This window comes from Natator depressus, chromosome 6 (genome assembly GCF_965152275.1).
Source record: "Natator depressus isolate rNatDep1 chromosome 6, rNatDep2.hap1, whole genome shotgun sequence".
Taxonomy (NCBI): domain Eukaryota; kingdom Metazoa; phylum Chordata; order Testudines; family Cheloniidae; genus Natator; species Natator depressus.
The window spans coordinates 88,356,978-88,376,234 of NC_134239.1; the positions used below are offsets into that span (position 1 = coordinate 88,356,978).

The 19,257-nt window shown below is 45.0% G+C and overlaps 2 protein-coding genes across 8 annotated transcripts in view; one reads left to right on the top strand and one right to left on the bottom strand.

The window, feature by feature from the left end:
* The first annotated feature begins 107 nt into the window (after positions 1-107).
* COQ6 (coenzyme Q6, monooxygenase) lies at positions 108-14,148 on the top strand. Of its 3 annotated transcripts, XM_074955911.1 has the most exons (12): positions 108-305; positions 2,155-2,289; positions 6,926-6,984; positions 8,123-8,246; positions 8,737-8,867; positions 9,259-9,366; positions 9,468-9,530; positions 9,912-10,019; positions 11,783-11,985; positions 12,794-12,909; positions 13,431-13,597; positions 13,905-14,148. In XM_074955911.1, the coding sequence occupies exons 1-12, from the start codon at positions 122-124 to the stop codon at positions 13,932-13,934; spliced, it is 1,428 nt and encodes a 475-aa protein (XP_074812012.1). In that variant the 5' UTR covers positions 108-121; the 3' UTR covers positions 13,935-14,148. The 3 variants fall into 3 exon arrangements, with proteins under 3 accessions (XP_074812012.1, XP_074812011.1, XP_074812013.1); XM_074955910.1 differs by lacking the exon at positions 13,905-14,148 and having other exon boundaries at positions 13,431-13,888; XM_074955912.1 differs by lacking the exons at positions 108-305; positions 13,905-14,148 and having other exon boundaries at positions 6,926-7,030; positions 13,431-13,888.
* ENTPD5 (ectonucleoside triphosphate diphosphohydrolase 5 (inactive)) overlaps positions 13,863-19,257 on the bottom strand; it is a 44,238-nt gene continuing 38,843 nt past the window's right edge. For all 5 annotated transcript variants that reach the window (XM_074955914.1, XM_074955915.1, XM_074955918.1 and 2 more), the window contains one exon: positions 13,863-17,640. In XM_074955914.1, the coding sequence (XP_074812015.1) occupies positions 17,554-17,640 (87 nt within the window). In that variant the 3' untranslated portion in view covers positions 13,863-17,553. The remainder of the gene's footprint in view (positions 17,641-19,257) is intronic.

A 19,257-nucleotide genomic window follows, 5' to 3' on the forward strand; every position in this document is an offset into this window, starting at 1 on the left:
TCCCAGGAAGGAGTGGCTGGGCATGCACCTCGGCTGTTGGCACACGCGTTGTCATGGCGCTTGTTTTGTCACTTCCGTTTTGGGCGGGTGTTATGGTGCTGGGTCCGTCACTTCCGCAGTGATGGCGGTGTGGGTGTCTGCGGGTGGATGTGGTGTCTTGTCGCCGCTTAGAGGAGGGCTCCGGGCCGGGCGGGCCGCGGTCCTGGCGTGGAGGGTCCCGGTGCGGGCTGCAGGCACCGGGCCGGTGTATGATGTGGTGGTGTCGGGCGGGGGGATGGTCGGGAGCGCTATGGCCGCGGCGCTGGGTAAGGCCTTGTCGTGCTCACCTGGGCTGGGGGCGGGGCGGGTCGGTCCATCCATCCTCTTTGCTGTGGGGTTAGAGAGTGTCCCGATGAGTGGCCCTGCCGGGCCCCGGTTCTGAGTGGTCGTGAATGTGACCGGAAAAGCCTCCGAGCCCAGCGGTGGTTGCCCCTCCCGCGGGCGGAGGAGGGGGTTGGGGCAGAGGGAGGACCCTGGCTAGACTCCATCAAGACCTGGGGCTCGGCAGTGGTTTGTGGTGCCCGGGTTGAGACTCGTCCACACTCTGCTGGTAGCGTTGAAACGGTACAACGCTCCGCTCCACCTCTCAAAGCGGGTATACGGCTATCTCTGGATACAGATGCTTATAGGGGTGTAACTTGTGTAAAGGGAGAAGGGAAGTAACCTATGTGTATCTGTTATAAGGGTTGTGTTGATTTACTGATGGGGGCGGGGGGGAATCACACCCATAGCTCTATACTGTGTGTAGACCAGGCCTAAAATGGAGTTGTCCCTAATTTAGTTAGGGCAGTCATTACACTTCCTATAGAAAAAGCTTTCATTGAGAAGTGGCAATTTATTGTGGGTAAGAAAAGGAGAATCTCTGTTTGAAACTATACAGCAGTAACCTACACATTTTTATTTAATTCTTTTTCATTAATTTAAAAAAAGTCCAATATTTTAAGCCAATTCATTCCCCTAATTTTTGCTCTTAAATAAGTGGGTACTTTCCAGCTGGTAGCTCGCTGTTTTCACTGGTCCTGTTTATCTTCCTTTTTTTTTGTTGGGGGGTGGAAAGAGATAATTGTGCTATTGTTAATATTTGGAAGTAGGGCAAGTTGAAGTGTACTGGTGAATCTGGCCCTTAATTTGAAATCTACTTATAGGTTCAAAGGGCTATGTGAGACTGGCCCTATGTGAAGGGGGGCAGGGAGAGCCTAGTCCCCATGTCCAAATATCTCTTAAAGGCTCCCTTTACATCCCTGCCTCTTCCGAGTGGTACTTCAGTGTGCAGTGGAGCTGAGGCAGCTGTGCTGCAGGGAGCCTTTCAAGCGCTGATCCCCAAAGCTCATATGCAGCCATGGAACTTTTAAAAAGCAGTAACAGCTGGGCAAAGTAACCTACCAGTAAGAACTATTCTTGATAAGTGTCCCCTCTCCTTCATACTACTGAGTCATTACAGGCACTAGAACTGTTGCATGCAAATTTGCTGTAGAGGAAGAGTAGTGATTGGACAAGTTATTTTTAATGTCAGTGACCCCATTTATGGATTTTCTGAGCCTAGTTGTAGCCTATATAACCGTAACAATTAAATACAGTAATAATTAATATCTTAGCTTAATTGCCACCTTATTTTTTTCAAGTATAGCCTGTGCAAAAGATTTCAAATAATTTTAACTATGTGAAAAGTTTGAAGTGCCTGGGTTATTCCATCTTTAAGATCTTTTGGGACAAAGAAAAGACGCTCACGGATGCTAAATTTCTTAAAGAATTTGGTTCTTAATTTTAATCAGAAACTAACAGATTTACTTGTAAACTTTCGGAAAATTTGTTCTGTACTCAACAAAGTAAGTGCTGCAAGTCTGGGGAGGATATGCTGTAGTTTTTCATACAAAACAGGTTGAATCCTTGCTTTAATTGCAAAACGAATCTTAAACCTGAACTATGGAGTTGTGAACAGTGCCGTCATAGTATTAAATCTGTACTTACCTAGTTAGAAATATGCGTTGTATATGCTTTTCCCTGTAGGGAATTTTATTTGTGTGTCTCATTGCAAAATGCAGGGGAGTTCTTGATATATAAATAAAGAAATGAATTTTTATTAAAAGTATCTTAATAAATGTTTGCCTATTTCAGGACATGATGTGCACTTCCGTGAGAAGAAAATCCTATTACTGGAAGCTGGCCCTAGGAAAGTGTCTGACCGTTTGCCTGAGAGTTACAGTAACAGGGTCAGTTCCATCTCCCCTGGTTCAGCCACCCTTCTGAGCAGTGAGTACAGTTCTTCTTGTTCTTTCTGTGTAACACTTTAATCTGGAACTGGCTTTATTTTTGTGAGGCCCTTGAGAATTCTTCAGATTGGGACTGTTGTTCTTAAACTGACTTGGCTGATTCCTACTCTCCATTTCTTACTGCTGTGCATTCTGAATTGAGGTGTCTAAATCAGGCTTTTCTAGGTTAGGGGCATGACTTCTTCTTGTTCTGGAATTCTTGTTCATTTTGTATAGATTTCTGTGAGATTTCAGTGCTAGTGAAAGGTCTTCAAGTGACAGCCCTAGAGTATTCTTTCCACAGAACAGATACAGCCTGGGTTGTGTGAAGAAAGCTTCTTGCACTGTTCCCTAGTCTATGTACTGCACCCCTGCCTTGGAGGAATTGGTTCTGCAGCATAGTTCAGTCTCTTGGGCCCATTCAGTCTTTGACTTCTCAGCAGAGAAGTCAACAAGAGGGACAGTTAGTGTTGAGGGTGATGGTGGTGGATTTTGAGGTGCGAAGGCTTCTCCACCCCTGGGTAACTGGTCTGAGGTTTGCAGCCACAAAAAACTAATTTCATAGCCTGGTTCTGAAATAGTCTTGTATCTGCTTTCTGGTACACAGCACGGAGTTGGCTCCTCCAAACCTTTTATTCCCTTTCTTCTTGCTTTTCACCGCATGAATATTTAGGTAGGTGGGAAGATTTTAGGCTGGTTCATGCACCCTAACCCTGCTAGCTTGAAGCCATACTTATTTGTAAACTAAGTAGGGTTAGGTGTGGTTAGGACGTGGATGTGTGAACTCCAAGAACAACCTAGGTACTCCAGAAAGTGGTGTTGGTAATTTGCTCTGAGTTGCTGCTGAACTAATTCTCCAGCCTGAAGCAGGGGCTCAGTGCTGCTGGAGTTACAATTATGAGAGACAACTGAGATTCTCACCATTTATCCTATGGCATCTGGGCCAAGAGCAGGGATATCTCTGGGTCCTGTCCAAATTCCAACTCTGGTAATTCTGTTCTCTCTTTTGCCCTCTTTTCTACCACTCTGACATTTTCATGGTGCCTTTCATCACAAAGGATCCCAAATAAGTCTGGTCAAAAAATTGTAAGTATTTTCTGTAAACATTTTTGAATGAAACAAAAACTTCTTTTTGCAGTTTTTTTTTTATGGACATTTTTTTTTCCAATTCCAAAAAAACCCACCCAACCAAACAAAAAAACTTTGGTTCCTCCCTTTCTTCCACTAGGAAAGGGAGGGACTAAAAATAACAAAAAACAAAAATGTATTGTATTAAAATGAGGCATTGTTTTTCAGTTTGTTTTGATCAAAAATTTTGAACTGTTGGACAATTTTCCAGAAAGCCATTTTTCTTAACCCCCCCCACCACACACATGTTGACAGAAAAAAGTTCAACTAGCTCTAATCCCAAAACATTTAACAAACAGAAATCACTTCACCCATCCCTGAAACAGCATCTTTGAAGTAGAAGGATGGACCTATTCAGCATTTGCAGAGCAACAGTACACAATGGTTTTGGTTTAGAACTGAGAAGAATATGGTATCCAATTGAAACAAAAATCCCTTCTTCTGAGTACAGCACCGTTCACTTTTTGACTTCACAATAGTTGGTTGAGGAATTTCTGACTCTTGCTGTCCTTCAGTTATGGGGTCTGTAGCAGATAATTTCTGCAAATCTTCCGTTTATTTGTCATTTCTCTTATCTAGGCTTGGCAAGATGGTCAGTTGACTGGTTAAATATTGTCTGTTAACCTATTATTTGACCAGGGTCAAATATTCCAGCAAGAGTGTCCTGATGAAGGTGGTGGCCTACCTTCTTGACTGCATCATGGTCCCAGTCTTTCATTTTTTAGAACTTAGTTTCATTATGTTTCACATTTTTGAGTTAAAATAACTCAGTTAAGTAACTTGATTGTTGTAATTAGGTATAATCTATCTAAGGCTAAGCCTATTGGAAACTTTTTGTTACTGTTTTAATAAATTAGTGGGTTTTTTAAAATATTTGACCATTTTTGACATTGGTCAATTGACCAGTCAAATATTGTCAATTATTTTTGGACTGGTCAAGTGCCCAACCCTATTCATATCTTTACACAAAATATTTCACCATTGCCTCCTTAGTTATCAGATTGCATATTACAACTTTTGGGAACATGTGAGATGCAGTGGTATCCGTACCAGTGATCTTCCTCCCATCTCTGATTCAGAGAATCATCCCATCAGCTCGTAATCATTTAATTTCTAGTTCACTTTGTATTTGTTTATAGAGACAGTTAAGATGTCAGTGCTCATGTGCTTAATTTCATAGTATCTGTAATTTCACTTTCTGTAGCAGAACCCTCTCTCATGTCCTATATGAACAGGGAATTTTTGAATGAAGTGAAAGTTCTCTTCCCCACCCACTCCTGAATCTTTACCCTGAATGGTTTGTGTCCACTCTCACTTGGGGGATTCTCCTTGATGTTCCACTGTCCTTGTTACTTCATCATTCTCTGCATTGAATGTAGAACTTCTCAGCCCTTTGATTCTATTCTCTAGAATGGCTTCTGAATTTTATTTCCTCCTCTGTATAGATGAACCATCCCCTTTCCTCTCCAGATCATTTATACATTAAACACAAGTCGTGCATTGAAACGAGTTAGGTTCAACATACAGGCTGATGAAGGTGGGATAACTCAGTTTGGGCTGGTGTGAAGTGGCCTCCAGCTCTCCATGTAATGCTTATATTATCAATCATTTGCTGAACACTGTTAACATGCTCAGCACTATGACATAAAAAGGGTGACTGCACCAAGGAGCTTAAGATCTGAAGTACAACGTTCAGATGAGCACTACCCTAGATGACCAGAGTTCGGGAAATTCAGTTTGAGTGGTGTGAAAGGTTATTTTTTTCTGCTTCCTTTTGATGGTTGCCATTTCACAGAATCACCATGTTCTGTGGAAGTATTTGGCTGAGGGGAGGCTGGCTGATGCTTGGGGTGGGATTGGGGGGCGGGGGGAGAGAGGAAAGCGTGGAGGAAGGGGCAGAAAGGAGAGTTTGAAAACGGTACAGGGGGTAGATTAGGAGAGAGGCTTTGGAGAAGCACAGGCAACTGGAGGAAATGGGGGCTGAGATGTAAACAATGGAAGAGTCATGCAGAATTTTGAAACAATGTGTGGAAGGCAAGAGAAAAGCAAGCAGGTGTTCATATGATCAGGGTTGGGTGGGAAAACTAGATTACATCAGGAGTTGCAGATACCAAAGTGAGAGATGACCAAGGCCTGGACAAAGATTTTAGGAAAAGAAAACGATATTTTAAAGTAGTTGTGAAGGAAAAACTGACAGGACTTGGTGCTGGCTTGGGTGGGTGGCAGGAGGAAGAGTCTAATGCAGGGGTGGGCAAACTTTGTGGCCCTCGGGCCAAAATCTGGGAATAGAAATTGTATAGCGGGCCATGAATGCTCACAAAATTGGGGTTGGGGTGCGGGAGGGGGTGTGGGCTCTGGTTGGGTGTGTGGGCTCCGGGGTGGGGCCAGAAATGAGGCATTCAGGGTGTTGGAGGAGGCTCTGGGGCGGGGTAGTGGGGTGCGGGGGTGTGGTGAGGGCTCTGGCTGGGGGGGTGGGGATGAGGAGTTTGGGGTGCATGAGGGAGCTCCGCGCTGGGATCGAAGGGTTCGGAGTGCGGGAAGGGGATCAGCGCTGGGGCAGAGGGTTGGGGCGTGGGGAGAGGCTCGGGGTACTGGCTTTGGGTGGCACTTACCTCAAGCGGCTCTTGGAAGCAGCGGCATGTCCCTTCTCAGGCTCCTCACAGAGGCGCGGCTCTGTGTGTTGCTCCGTCCGCAGGTACTGCCCCTGCAGCTCCTATTGGCTGCGGTTCCCGGCCAATGGGAGCTGCAGTGGTGGTGCTTGGGGTGGGAGCAGTGTGCAGAGTGGAGCCCCCTGGCTGCCCGTACACATAGGAGCCGGAAGGGGGCCATGTTGCTGCTTCCGGGAGCTATGTGGAGTGGCCCCCAACCCTGCGCTGTGGATGGAGTGCCAGAGCGGGGCAAGCCCCAGACTCCACTCCCCGGGAGCTCGAGGGCTGGCTTAAAACAGCTGGCAGGACGGATCCGGCTCGCGGGCCATAGTTTGCCCACCCCTTGTCTAATGTGACGCTGAAGATGCAAGCCTCATTAACAGGAAGGATGGTATAGTCTTCAGGGATAGAGAAGGGGAACTCACGGGCTGCTGAGAGAATCTGATGTGTGGCTACAGGCAGATCTGAACCCTTCATCCTAATGGTGAAAAAAGTGTTTTAATCAACTGTCCTTGAGCCTTTCCCTCCCTCCTGTGCCCCCAACTCAGAGCCTAAGTATATGTAGTGAGAGTTGACTGTTTGCTACATTGAATTCCTGAAGTCAGGTCTTCACTGACCCCAGGCAGGTGGCTCTTTCCTCCTGTCTTGCATCAGTATCAAGAGTGGTGTGAGAGCCTTATAAGAACCTAGGCAGACCCAGCTTTGTATGCAGGTGGAGAAAGCAGAGTCTATGGATAGGCTGGAAGAGTGTTACTCAGTAGGGGATCGAGGGGAGGGAAAGAGGAAAGTGAATCTGAGTCTCAGTTTGGTCTCATTGTGACTGGTTTCTCTTCATGTTGTGGGTCCTTCTCTCTCTTTTAGGTTTTGGTGCCTGGGATCATGTCTGCAGCCTGCGATTCAAACCCTTCCAGCGGATGCAGGTGCCTGACTCACTGCCATGAATGCAGTCTGTCTGTTTCTGCTAATGTAATTAGAATTCTCAGAAATATTTACCTCTAATGGCCCAAGATTTGTTTCCTCTTTGGAGAGGAACAGGATACACTGATTAAGCTTGTTGTATTCTTGGTGTGTCAGTCTTCCTAGAATCAGAGGGGTAGCCATGTTAGTCTGTATTCACAAAAACAACAAGGAGTCTGGTGGCATCTTAAAGACTAACAGATTTATTTGGGCATAAGCTTTTGTGGGTAAAAAAAGCCCCACTTCTTCAGATGCATGGAGTGAAAATTACAGATACAGGCATAAATATAGTGGCACATGAAGAGAAGGGAGTTATCTTACAAGTGGAGAACCAGTGCTGACAAGGCCAATTCAGTCAGGGTGGATGTGGTCCACTCCCAATAATTGAGGAGGAGGTGTCAATACCAAGAGAGGGAAAATTGCTTTGTAATGAGCCAGTTGCTCCCAGTCCCTGTTCAAGCCCAAATTAATGCCTGATATTAGACATCAGGAATGGTAACATACAAAAGCCAGTAGGAGACCACTTCAGTCTCCCTGGACATTCAATAACAGATTTAACATTAGACATCCTTCAACAAAAACTTCCAAAAACAGACTTCAAAGAGAACTGCAGAGCTACAATTCAATTGCAAACTTAACACCATTAATTTGGGCTTGAATAGGGAGTGGGAGTCTTCCTAGGACAGGGGTTCTCAAACTGGGGGTTGGGACCCCTCAGGGTGTCACAGGGTTATTACATGGGGGGTCGTGAGCTGCCAGCCTCCACCCCAAACCCTGCTTTTCCTACAGCATTTATTATGGTGTTAAAAAAGTGTTTTTAATTTATAAGGGGGGTTGCACTTGGAAGCTTGCTATGTGAAAGGGGTCCCCAGTATAAAAGTTTGAGAATCACTGTCCTAGGAGACTCTCACCTTTCTATGTCCTCCCTCAAACTCCTGATATTAGCAGCTGGAGGGATGATTCCTGGTGGAAGCTCTAGAGATTGCCTATCACCTTTCCCTGTTAAAGGAGAGTTGTGGGCAGTTCCTGATGGAGCTGCACAATGCATGCTGAGTCTATGCTGTGTGATAATATTTTCTGTCTCTCTCTTCCCCCTAATAGGTATGGGATGCCTGTTCAGAAGCCATGATAATCTTTGATAAAAACAACTTAGAAGACATGGGTTATGTAGTGGAGAACAATGTCATTATGTCTGCTCTAACCAAACAGTTAGATGCAGTGTCAGGTAGGCGATAATTGCTTTCATTTTTTATTCACAGTGTGGGAGCTTTCACTGAGTTGCATTCAGCAGGGAGCTCTGGAACAGGGGAAGAGAGAGGGAGGAAATCCATTCAGCAGATAACTCGGAGGTTTATGGAGAAGTCAGTCCCTCTGGGTTAGGAAGAGGTACTTGTTCTTAGTGGAACTTTATCTAAGCCTTCTATCTTGTGTCCTTTTCTAGACTTCACGCATGCACTCACTGTGGTATCTTATGTTTTGTTGTGAAGTGTCTTTAACTTTCAACTCAGCTATTTGGGAGGTGATCAGACACTGCAGTGATGGGGGCAATACAAGTGCCTAGATTGCTTCATTGTGCCCTAAGGGTAGGTGTCAGTGGGGTCAGCTCTGAGAGTCATTGTGTTGGCTAGCTGTGTCTTGCCTTTTGCTCTCTTTTGTAACTTTCCTTTTCTCGTGTCTGTATCATGCTGTGACCCTGCTATGTTGTGTTCCATCAGATCAGGTGGAGGTTCTCTACAGGAGCAGAGCAGTTGGGTATACCTGGCCCCTTTCCTGTCATCTCTCTGACACAAGCCCTTGGGTCAAAATTGACTTAGCTGATGGACGCAGACTAGAGACCAAACTGCTGGTAACTAAACTTCCATTTTCTGTTGATCAGACACAGTCTCTTGCCAAGTTCTTTCCACTGGATTTAGTTCTGATTTTGTGTGTGGTGCTGCTCCATCAGTGGGGAGGGTTTTGAGTGAGGGGAGCTGCTGACTGTGTCAGAGATACTAAGGGGTAATGTCAATAGCCTTCTTTGTGGCTAGCTGAAGAGGATTGTGCTAAATTAGAGTAGGGCTGAAGAGGCTGCCTCTTTGTTGCAGTATTCTCATTTATTTAAAAGAAACCACATATCCAAGTGCAAATGGGAGGCCTTTGCTACTTTGAGTTAGCTACTCACTGCAGATAGGGCTGGAATGCTGACTTTTTTTTCTAAAGCCGTTGACGAGGTTTCCTTGTTTCTCATCCCCTTACAGATTGGTGCAGATGGTCAGAACTCCATGGTCCGGAAAGCAGCTGGAATTCAGAACATCCACTATCAATATGATCAGTCAGCTGTGGTTGCTACTCTGCTCTTGTCTGAGGTGAGATCCTGCAAGTTCCTGAGCTGCAGTGTCTGCGCAGGTTAAGTAGGTGATGCAAGATCAGCAGTTCTCATCAGTCCTCATGTTTCTCCATGTTATAGGCCACAGACAACAATGTAGCATGGCAGAGATTCCTCCCTTCAGGGCCAATTGCTCTTCTCCCGGTAAGAGACTGACTTTGGACTCACCCATCTTTAACTTTTTGGTCCGTTTATTTCTAATCACCTTTCTTTTACCTTTCCATGCCTAGTTACATTGCCTCTGTCTTGCCTCTAGACTTTTCCTTCTTTCTATGACTCTTGACCTCTCTGTCTGTAGTTTTTCCCCCCCTCTAATTCTTATTTTTTCCTATTTCCTGCCTGTTAGCTTTTATGGGTGTGGAGCCCCTTGCACATATTGGTTCTGGGATGGGTGGAATGAAGGCCCTGGTCCGAATTAGCGTGTGGGTGGGGCCTGGGCCCGTTCCTGGATTGGCATGTTGGGGAGCCTTGCACAGATTATTTTTCTGTCTCTTGATACTGACTCTTATGGTTCTCTTGGATCAGCTCTCTGACACTGCCAGCTCTTTGGTTTGGTCCACATCTCATGAACATGCATCACAGCTTCTTAGTATGGATGAGGAAAGCTTTGTGGACACCATCAACTCTGCCTTTGTGAGTATCATCATTTCATGAGGATGCAGAACTGACTTTCTTGCTGTGATAAGATAGATTTCTGTAAATTAAAGAATGGTGGCCATTTTGGTCCCTGTTTACTCCATCCTATTATACAAAAAGTACTCGGTGAAATTAAGATGACAACTTTAAAATGAGTAAAGGGTAATATTTATTAATGGAACATATTAATAAGGTTCAGAAAACATTAGATGCCTGTCTAAATAAGAATAGCTTCTGCAGTGACACTAGCTAGAGTAAAATAAGGACTGTCAATCCTCCTCCTTCGGTGTAATTACCAGGATTTCAGGAAGAAATGTCCCTCTCATGGGATACCACTGCAGGTAAGTGCATTATGGAAGACTTAACATCTTTCTGTGATGAATCTGGAATTGACCACTGTTGTTCTGACATGTATGGACCTAACATAATTAACGTATTATGGAAGTTGTAGTAAGTTGACTTGGAAGAAAAGCATGCTAGTGTGTGCTGAAAAACATTACATGGGTAGGCCTGATCTGGTCCTCATTTTAAAAGCTGAACAGGTTGAGCCTGGTTAGTTCTTGAATTGGAAGCCTCTGAAGAGAGAGATTTATATGTTCCTTTTGTCGTGGACAGCAGCTCCTCTTCAGTCTCCTACAGAATCTCACCCTGTAATTCTAGACACACTTCCTTCCCCACCATTTTTTCCACATATATTTATATAAAAATAACAATTTGTATGCAAAACCTGTGAGTGCATTTTTACAGTGCAGTTGTGCTTTGAGATGGCACTTCCTTTGACTATCCTAACTCATGCAGTCCCAAGGCTCCGACAACTCTTAGTCAGGGCAGGAATTCCTGGGACGCCCACAAGCTTACTACTTTTCACTTCCAGTTTATTTTCCACAAAGTCTAACTTGCCCTTTAATAAAGAATTCTTCATTTTAGTCTTGTGTGCATTCACTGTATGCTCTGACTTGTTACTCTTCTGTCATTCAGATCTGGTTAATTTGCATTAAGGTAGCTTTTGGCTTTGAATCTTTTTTTTTTTTTATTTGTTGATTATTAGTACATATCTTGTTCAAATAGAAAAGTATAGGCTCTCTCTTTTGCCTGCTATAATCAATACTTGTGAACTTGTATGGATACTAACCAGGCTGTATAACTTGTAGATAAAGTGTCTGATTTAAATGCACAAGCCTTGAAAGCCTATTACGATTTTACTTTTACTAGATTTCTATTCACTTTTTCATTAGTGCAGTTACAGGCTGACATTCTTAACACTTTAAGTCAAGCAAAAAAGTCTCACTAAAACATTTAAAAAAAACCCTGAGATGGGCCATCTTCACATGGGAGCTCTATTAAAACACCTCTCAGAGAGAGGGTCACCCTTGGTGTCTGAAGTTAGATTAGCAGTGGAGATAGTAATGGAGAGTGAATTACTTTTCAAAATGATAGGAGGGGCAGGCTCTTCTTGGTCTAAGATGGTCTTCTAGGCTGTAATGAGGATGATCTTGTTTGCTGAATGGTTAGAACTGTGTATTTGGAGGCTTTTGTTCATTTATGCATCAGTCTGGTATTTATTAGGCCATGTTGCTTTTTGGTGTTAGTAAAGGCAGAATGTGCCCTTTGGGGTAGGAATTCATGTCATCCCTTGTGCTTGTTCAGTGCCTAGTATGCTGTGGACACTACACAAAACAAAGTGTTTTGTAATTTTGTTGGGACACCCAGAAGCCTTGGGGTTTGGGGCACCATATAAATCTGTCTTTATTGTTATTCAGTGGAGCAACCTACACCACTCGGACTTTATTGATACTGCTGGATCCGTGTTCCGATCTGCTATTTCTCTCCTGATGCCATCAGGCACTGCAGCCCGCCAGCTGCCCCCAAGCATTGCCAAAGTGGAGCCAAAGAGCCGAGCTGTGTTTCCTCTTGGAATGGGGCATGCCACAGAATATGTCCGGCACCGGATGGCGCTTATTGGGTAAATTGCTCATTGGGGCTGCATGTGTCATGGTTGTTTTTTTTATGGGAAAGCAGGCCATTTCTGGTTCCATAAAAGGTGTGTTTGGGGAATGAAGCGAAGCACCTCTGGCACAGCAGGGTGTGAATTATTCAGGGAGGGTGATAGTTGTGGTGCCAGACATGTTCCTCTCCCAGTTAACAGGTGGAGAAAGTGGATTACATCTCGAGCCATGGAGTGGAGAGGTTCTTCAAGGAAAAAGGCAGGCAGAGTATGTGGAGCACAGTGTGGGGCGATATTAGGTGTCAGATACTTGTTAGATGAGGTGTGTATATATAGAGGGCTCTAAGGAGGGGCTTATTAGACAGAGGAGATGAAGTGTGTGCTATACCAGCAGTTCTCAACCAGAGGTCCTGGGCCCCCGGGGAGCCGCGAGCAGGTTTCAGGGGGTTCATCCAAAAAAAAAGAGATCAGGGCCAGCACTAGACTCACTGAGGCCCAGGGCAGAAAGCTCAATCCCGAGCCCCACTGCCTGGCGCTGAAGCCTGAGCAACTTAGCTTTCCAGGGCCCCTTGTGGTGTGGGGCCCTGGGCAGTCGCCCTGCTTGCTACCCCCTGATGCCAGCCCTGGCTTTTAATCTACTGAAAAACAGCAGTTGTAGCACATGTGGGCCATGGAATTTTTATAGCATGTTGAGGGGGCCTCAGAAAGAAAGGTTAAGAATCTCTGCTCTACACTGAGGGGGAAGGTACTTAGTGGGTAAGGAAAACATGGACTGTCTCTGCTCTCCTCCGGTTAGGATCTGAGATGCTCTCTTCTCTGCCCTTAGGGATGCAGCACACAGAGTCCATCCACTAGCAGGACAAGGTGTAAATATGGGCTTTGGAGATATTGCATGCTTGACACATCACCTCAGCACAGCAGCCTTCAATGGGAAGGATCTGGGTAAGGATACATAATCTATGGCAATAATTTGAATATCCCCTTCTCCAAGTCTCCTAGCATATCTGAACTTTATTTTAGATAGTGAGCTCTTCAGGGCAAGGATTGACCCAGTTTGTTTCCTGTCCACCTCTGGGCACATTGGTGTCTCATACATGAATCAGCATATTCATAAACTGGGAGGAGTTGGGGTGTCCAAACTTAATCTGTGGACCAGATAGAGAGTGATGCTCCTGGGTGCATTTCCCTTCCCAAAACCCATCCTGTGTTGCCTAGTTTACAGAATGTTCCATTCTGCTGGCCACTGGTGTAAGGAGATGTGGGAATAAGGGCTGCTGAAGGGAACAAGAAACAACTCTTGGATCTTGCTATTTGCTGACAGAACAGCACCTTTTTAAGATGAATCTAGAGGGTGCAGAGATTGTTGGGGTGTGTGTTGGTGTGTTTTGGGTCCCTGTGGAGGTCATTATGTCAGTGGCATCAGCAGTTAGGATTGCAATTTAATTCTCCCCTTTCTTTTCCAGGCTCCATAAAGCACCTCTTACAGTTTGAGACAGACCGTCAGAGGCATAACCTCTCTTTAATGGCTGCCATCGACTTGTTAAAGAGACTCTACTCCACAAGTGTCGCTCCCTTTGTGCTGCTGAGGACATGGGGATTACAAACAACAAATGCTTTGTCTCCAGTCAAAGTAAGAGGCACTGTTAGGACACTACAAATTAACTTGTGGTGATACAATGAGCTGAATCACTAGCAGATTCAGCAGGAATGACATGCTGTGTTCAAATGGCATGTGAATGAGGCAAACCAAAGATGTATTTGGCTTGAGTGATTTTTTTACTTCCTTTCCTTAAACGAGAGATGGTATCCATGGGGTAGAGTGAAGGAGGATGCAGCAGCGTTCTCTGCTTTGTTTCTAAATATTTGTCTCTGACTGGTTCACGAGTGACGTGTCCTTCTTTTTTTTTTTTTTTTTTTTTTTCCCTTTCCCTCTCTAGGAGCAGATTATGTCCTTTGCCAGTAAGTAACTTCTCCATCTAGCTAGAGCTGCAGTTCACTGGTGACTGCTGGGAACCTGAGATCTTTAACCCTGTGAGAACTGTATCGGGTCTGGTTTGGAAACATGTATTTAAGTAGTGTCTTTGAAGAATAACAAACAGGAATGAAATTTTTTTTCTTACAACATATACTCATCTTTGCTGAAGTTTTGTTCTGCTCTCCAAGGAACAAGTCCTGTCCTGTGGCACCAGTAGTTTGTCACTGAATCATCTTTGCTATGTGCTTTCATATAGCAGTGGCCCTTTTAGCCTAAGGCTGAAGAGGCAGTAAATGTACTGTTCTCCCTATACCTTGCTGCACTGTGGTGCTGATGTGATCCTCTCCCTGTGGGTTGTCAGCCTCCAGCTGCTGGAGCAAGATCTGGTGCCAGAGGTGAGTGTGGTTTGCAGCAGGGAAGCCAATTTAGGGTAAGACTGACTCTGTAAGCCCAAGCCTGCTTCCTCTTCCCCAGGCAACCCCCTCTTGGGAGGGCCGAGGGGTGTCTAATGGATGACCCTTCTCAGGAAACTGGCTAGTCTTGAGGGCTGTGCGTGCCATCCTATTTCTTTGGTACTGAGGAGTAACAGTGTAAAGGAAAGGAGGAAAACTTCATCACCAAGGTTTGAATCCAAGAACATTTTGTTAAAAATAGCTTTTTAAGTACTAAAATAGGCATTTGAGTGGCCTTGTCTTAATGTTCCAAACACCAGGCTCCTGCATTAGACAATTAATTGGATTACAGCATTAAGTAACATGAGCACTGGATTTATATTTAAAGCAGTGCTATCATGTACATTTAACTAATATCAGGAATTAACATTACAAAGGGGACTTAAATGTGAGTTTGTGACTGAAAGCAAACTCTCTAAGGCGTTGCCCGCACTGCAAGCGAGGGGTGTGACTCTCCTGCTCGCATATGCATACTCACACTAGCTGTCATTGAGCTAGTGGGAGTATAAATAGCAATGTAGCAGCGACAACATAGGTAGCAACAACGGAGGCCCAGCTGAGCCATGCCAAGAACATACTCACTGGTTTTAGGCGGGTCTTTACTATGTCTGTCTCAGCCATGACTCCCCTGCCACTACCACAGCTACACTGCTACTGATACACCTTGCTAGCTCAACGAGTATGTATACACGAGCAGGGGTATCACACCCCTAGCTCTTAGTATAGACATAGCCCTAAGCTCTACAGTCACTTCTGTTAGAGTCAATGTCCTTTATCCAGGCACTTTCTCCTCTCCAGCAATGATGCAGATCAGGACCCTTCTCTTACAAGGCTACTTTGTGCTCATTAGTAAGTCTCATTGCACTAGGGTAGGTATGGGGACTTGAAGAAGCAGGTGAAGTCCAACTCACCTCTGGGATAATTCAGATGAAAATTTAGGATTCTATCCTGCAGCGTTTTGTGCAAGGACTGCACAATTGGGCCCTTGATCAGCAGCAGCAGTAATGCTTCAGTTAACAAATTGTACAACTGAAAGATCAAGGCCCTGAGCATTCCAGACTTAATGCAACTTTGGTACAGAGAAAGCAAATTCTCCCAACGGAGTCTGTAGTGCCTGAGCTTGATACTAAGAACACAGAAAGAAAACTTACTCTGAACTGTACTTGTGTTTGGGGAGTGGGGTAGACTAGAGAATAGCACAATCAGTCCTTTCCCTAAGTTCTCCCAAGGGCTTGAACATATGGAGATGGTGGTAGGTCTTCTGTTGCCCTTGTCTCACTCCCTCCCATTGCCTTCCAGCTCTAGATGCAGCTGGCCTCATTCCTGCTCCCAAGGTCAGGTCTAGAACCAGCAGCAGGCTACATGGCACAGCAAGGGCTCGGATTAGTGGGTGACTAAAACAGCTAGTTCTTGGATGTCATCTAGCCAGGCTATTGGTCACTTCATTCAATCTTGTAGTCAGTGAAAATTCCAACACAGAAAAAGTTTGCTGAAAGCAAGATTTATAGGTAGTAGTAGATGCATGCACTCTCCTAGTAATGTGTGCATGGACTGTACTGCCATTACCTCTGGCAAATAATATAGAAAAGTCATTTCCGCATGAGGATGTGGTAAAGGTTTCTTACATTCCCTGTATACCACAGGCCAGTTCTGAGGTATTTTACACTAGAGGGACTGGCCTGTTTTAGTAGGAGGTTGCAGGGGAATTTCTCAGGTCATTATGGGAGCTTTGCCTCACCTCAGGTGGAAGAGACGGGGCAGGCAGTTTAGCATGAGAGGGAAAAGACTGCCACCGCCAGGCTGTGCTGAAGAAGCAAGCTGGCACTGAGCCTCTGCAGGGATGGGTGATGGGCCATCTCGTGAGAGCCCTTTTTGCTTCCAAATGTAAACCTCTCTTTTGTTTCTACATAGGCATTGGGGGTAGGAGAGATTACAATTGCCACTTTTGAAACACACTATTAAACAACTGAGTATTGTCATGCCAGAGTGCCTGGGTTGGGGGAGGGGATGGGAGGAAATACTGAGAAGCTACAACCCCTTCCTTGAGTGCTCTGTTTCTACAGACCAACTGTATAAAATATTAAAAAACACACATTTCTCTACCCCAGTGCAGAGACTTGCCATGAGTCTTGTACTAAGAATGTGGTTGTAAGGGCCAGCCACATTCCCTCCCCCTTCTCCCCCCCAAGTAGCTTAGGCTTATGTTATCAGCCCAACCCTGCAAAATTATTATAGTTCCTGCTCTTATTGACTTAAAGTTCAGTGGGTTAAAACACAAACCTGAAGGAGGGAAATGATCTGTCTGATTCTAATTTGAACAGGAACCAAGTTACCTCTACTCCCATTTTCCTCTCCCTTTCACCTCAAGTAAGTGAAAAAACATCTGTTCTTGTCTCACCATAGCTCCTTAACCAGCATCCTCCGAACAGAGAACTTTTTTTTGGTTCCATGCTGGTTCTATCTTACTCAAGACTGGTCAGAGGGGAGAACAGGGAGGGAGAGGCCCAGGCTTCTTGACCAAGACAGCCAACCTAGCCACCTCTTGCTTTCTGCTTCATACCTGCCCAAGAAGCACTTGCCTTGGAACTAGCCAATCCTGAAAGGTTAAAAGCCCTCAGTATTAAGCAGTTTAAGGGCTAACACATTGAAAACTGAGGTTTACAACACATTGGGGATTTCACTTTGCATTGAATGCATGTGTTATGTTTGAATATTTATATTTTTTAAAAATTCTCTGGGCCAAACTTCAGTTCTACATGTAAAAATTCTCAAGCATCATCAGCCAAAGGTCTGTGGTTTGCCAGGGCATGACAAGCACTCTGAACTGCTGGTACAATGGGGCATCTATGAATCCATTCACTGAAGCTGTGTCCGGGCTGCTTATAAGCACAATCTGCTTCAAGGCTGCCTCGTTGGAATTTAGGCTCTTTGGCTTTCAGGAGGCAGATTTTGTGTCAGTTATGGCAATGAAGTTATTTAGAAACCATACTGTGGCTGCTCTCGTTGCAGTTGGGAACTGCTTAGTCCTTGGGGAATTGATTCCATAGCTTCAACCCATGTTTTGCTGTAGGACTGACTCCTGCTGAGCTATGCAGTTGGAAATTTGAACTTGCCCTCTCTTCCTTCTGGAAAGGCCAATGTTCTGTAGGGGGTGCTGGCTCAGTGGGAGAGCCCTAGAGACTGCAGCAGGTGAAAGGTGGCACCCAAGGCCCAGCTTGTCTCTATGTTGTTCACTTTCTTTGTTAACTATGAAGAAACAAAAAAGAAATCAGTCATTTGTAGCATTTCTCCCAGACCTATACAGCTGCCACCATAGACCAAGAGCAAGCTGATGGGTAGATGCACAGAATGGCAACAACCTCAAAGAGCTTCACTCGCTACTCTGCAAAGGAAAACACAATGGATATTGCCTGGAAGCAGCAACCTGAACTGCTAGTGTCCAGGAACATCTGTTATGGAATCAGATGGATTTTTAAAAGAACAAATACTAACGGTCTCTCTCCTTTGAGTCCAATTGCAACAACCTGGCAAGGGGATGGGGGACTGCTTGGTCAGCATAGATTCCTGCTTTCCTTTAGGTGTTGTACTCATCTCTAGCCCACTGTACAATCTGGACCAGTATCATTTTCAGTTCTTTAACTTTGTCTCCCTCTGCACTCCTCACTGTCCTGTTCTTCTTGCTAGCCTCCACTGGTCCCTGGCCTCACAATCATACTGAAGACAAGAATTTAAGAAACAAGTGATGTGGGGGAAAAGGGTGAACATACTAGGAAGCAAAGTGAACAGTCTCAGCCTGTTCTCCACTGTAGGAAATCCTCCCCAACCCCAGACTGCCTCCCCACTGACCTGCCTAAAATCTTCCCATAGCAACAAATTGCTAAGTGTTCTCCACCTGGGATCTGGCCAGTTACATGAGGAGGAAGAGCTAAGCAGAGATTGGCACTGTGAAGAATAATAAAGCCCACAGAACCTCCTTCCACAGCCAGACAGAACTTGGGCCACAGAGGAAAAAATGGGATAAACACAGGAGTTCTTGTTTTAATTCCTGTTTCATGATTGGTAAGAGCAATAATGCCCCTGAGCTGGCCTTTTTGAAGGAGCTGGATTATCCTTCATAGTGCTTAGGTTCAAGAGGTTCTACACATGGAAACTGCACAACATGAGGAGGGCTGGGATCAGATGTCCTGGATGGATGGAGGAACCAAGTGCTTCATGGGGGAGGGAAGATGGTGGGGAAGAGATTGGGTGGGAGTTAGCAGCTGGTGAGAATATAAACCTGCTGCTGCCAAATTTCTCTTCCTCTTGCTGTCCATGTCTAACGTTATCTCACCCTGAGCCTTTAATTTCCTTCCGTATCAAATCCAGTCTTGTTTCAGTGAAGACTCTGCTTCCATCTCATCTCCTGTTGCTCTTTCCACATCCACTCAGTGTGCACATCTACTTCCCTTTGCACCCTCTGAATCATTTCCCCACAAATACCTCTGTGCCTTCTCCCATGCTGCTCCCTCTTTTTGAGACAGCCTCCTTGATCCTGTTCCCCATGCATCCTCTCCTCCTCCTCTTTCACATCCCTCTGCAGCCACTTTCTTACATTTCTTCCACCTGAACCCTCCCTCCTATACCAACCTAATAAAAACATGTCCACTATGAAACAAGCAGCCTCATCCCCTTATTAGAGGTAAATTTTGTTCTTAACTCGCTTATTGTCCTCTCTCTCTCTCCAGCAAGACCTGTCATATCATCTGTACTGGAAAGTTTTGGGGGGCAGCAATTTTTTGCACAGTGCCACCCACACCTACAGCCCTATATACAAATGTCAGATAATAGCATCCAGGGTGTGGCTGAGAACTGGAAGGTAGGAAA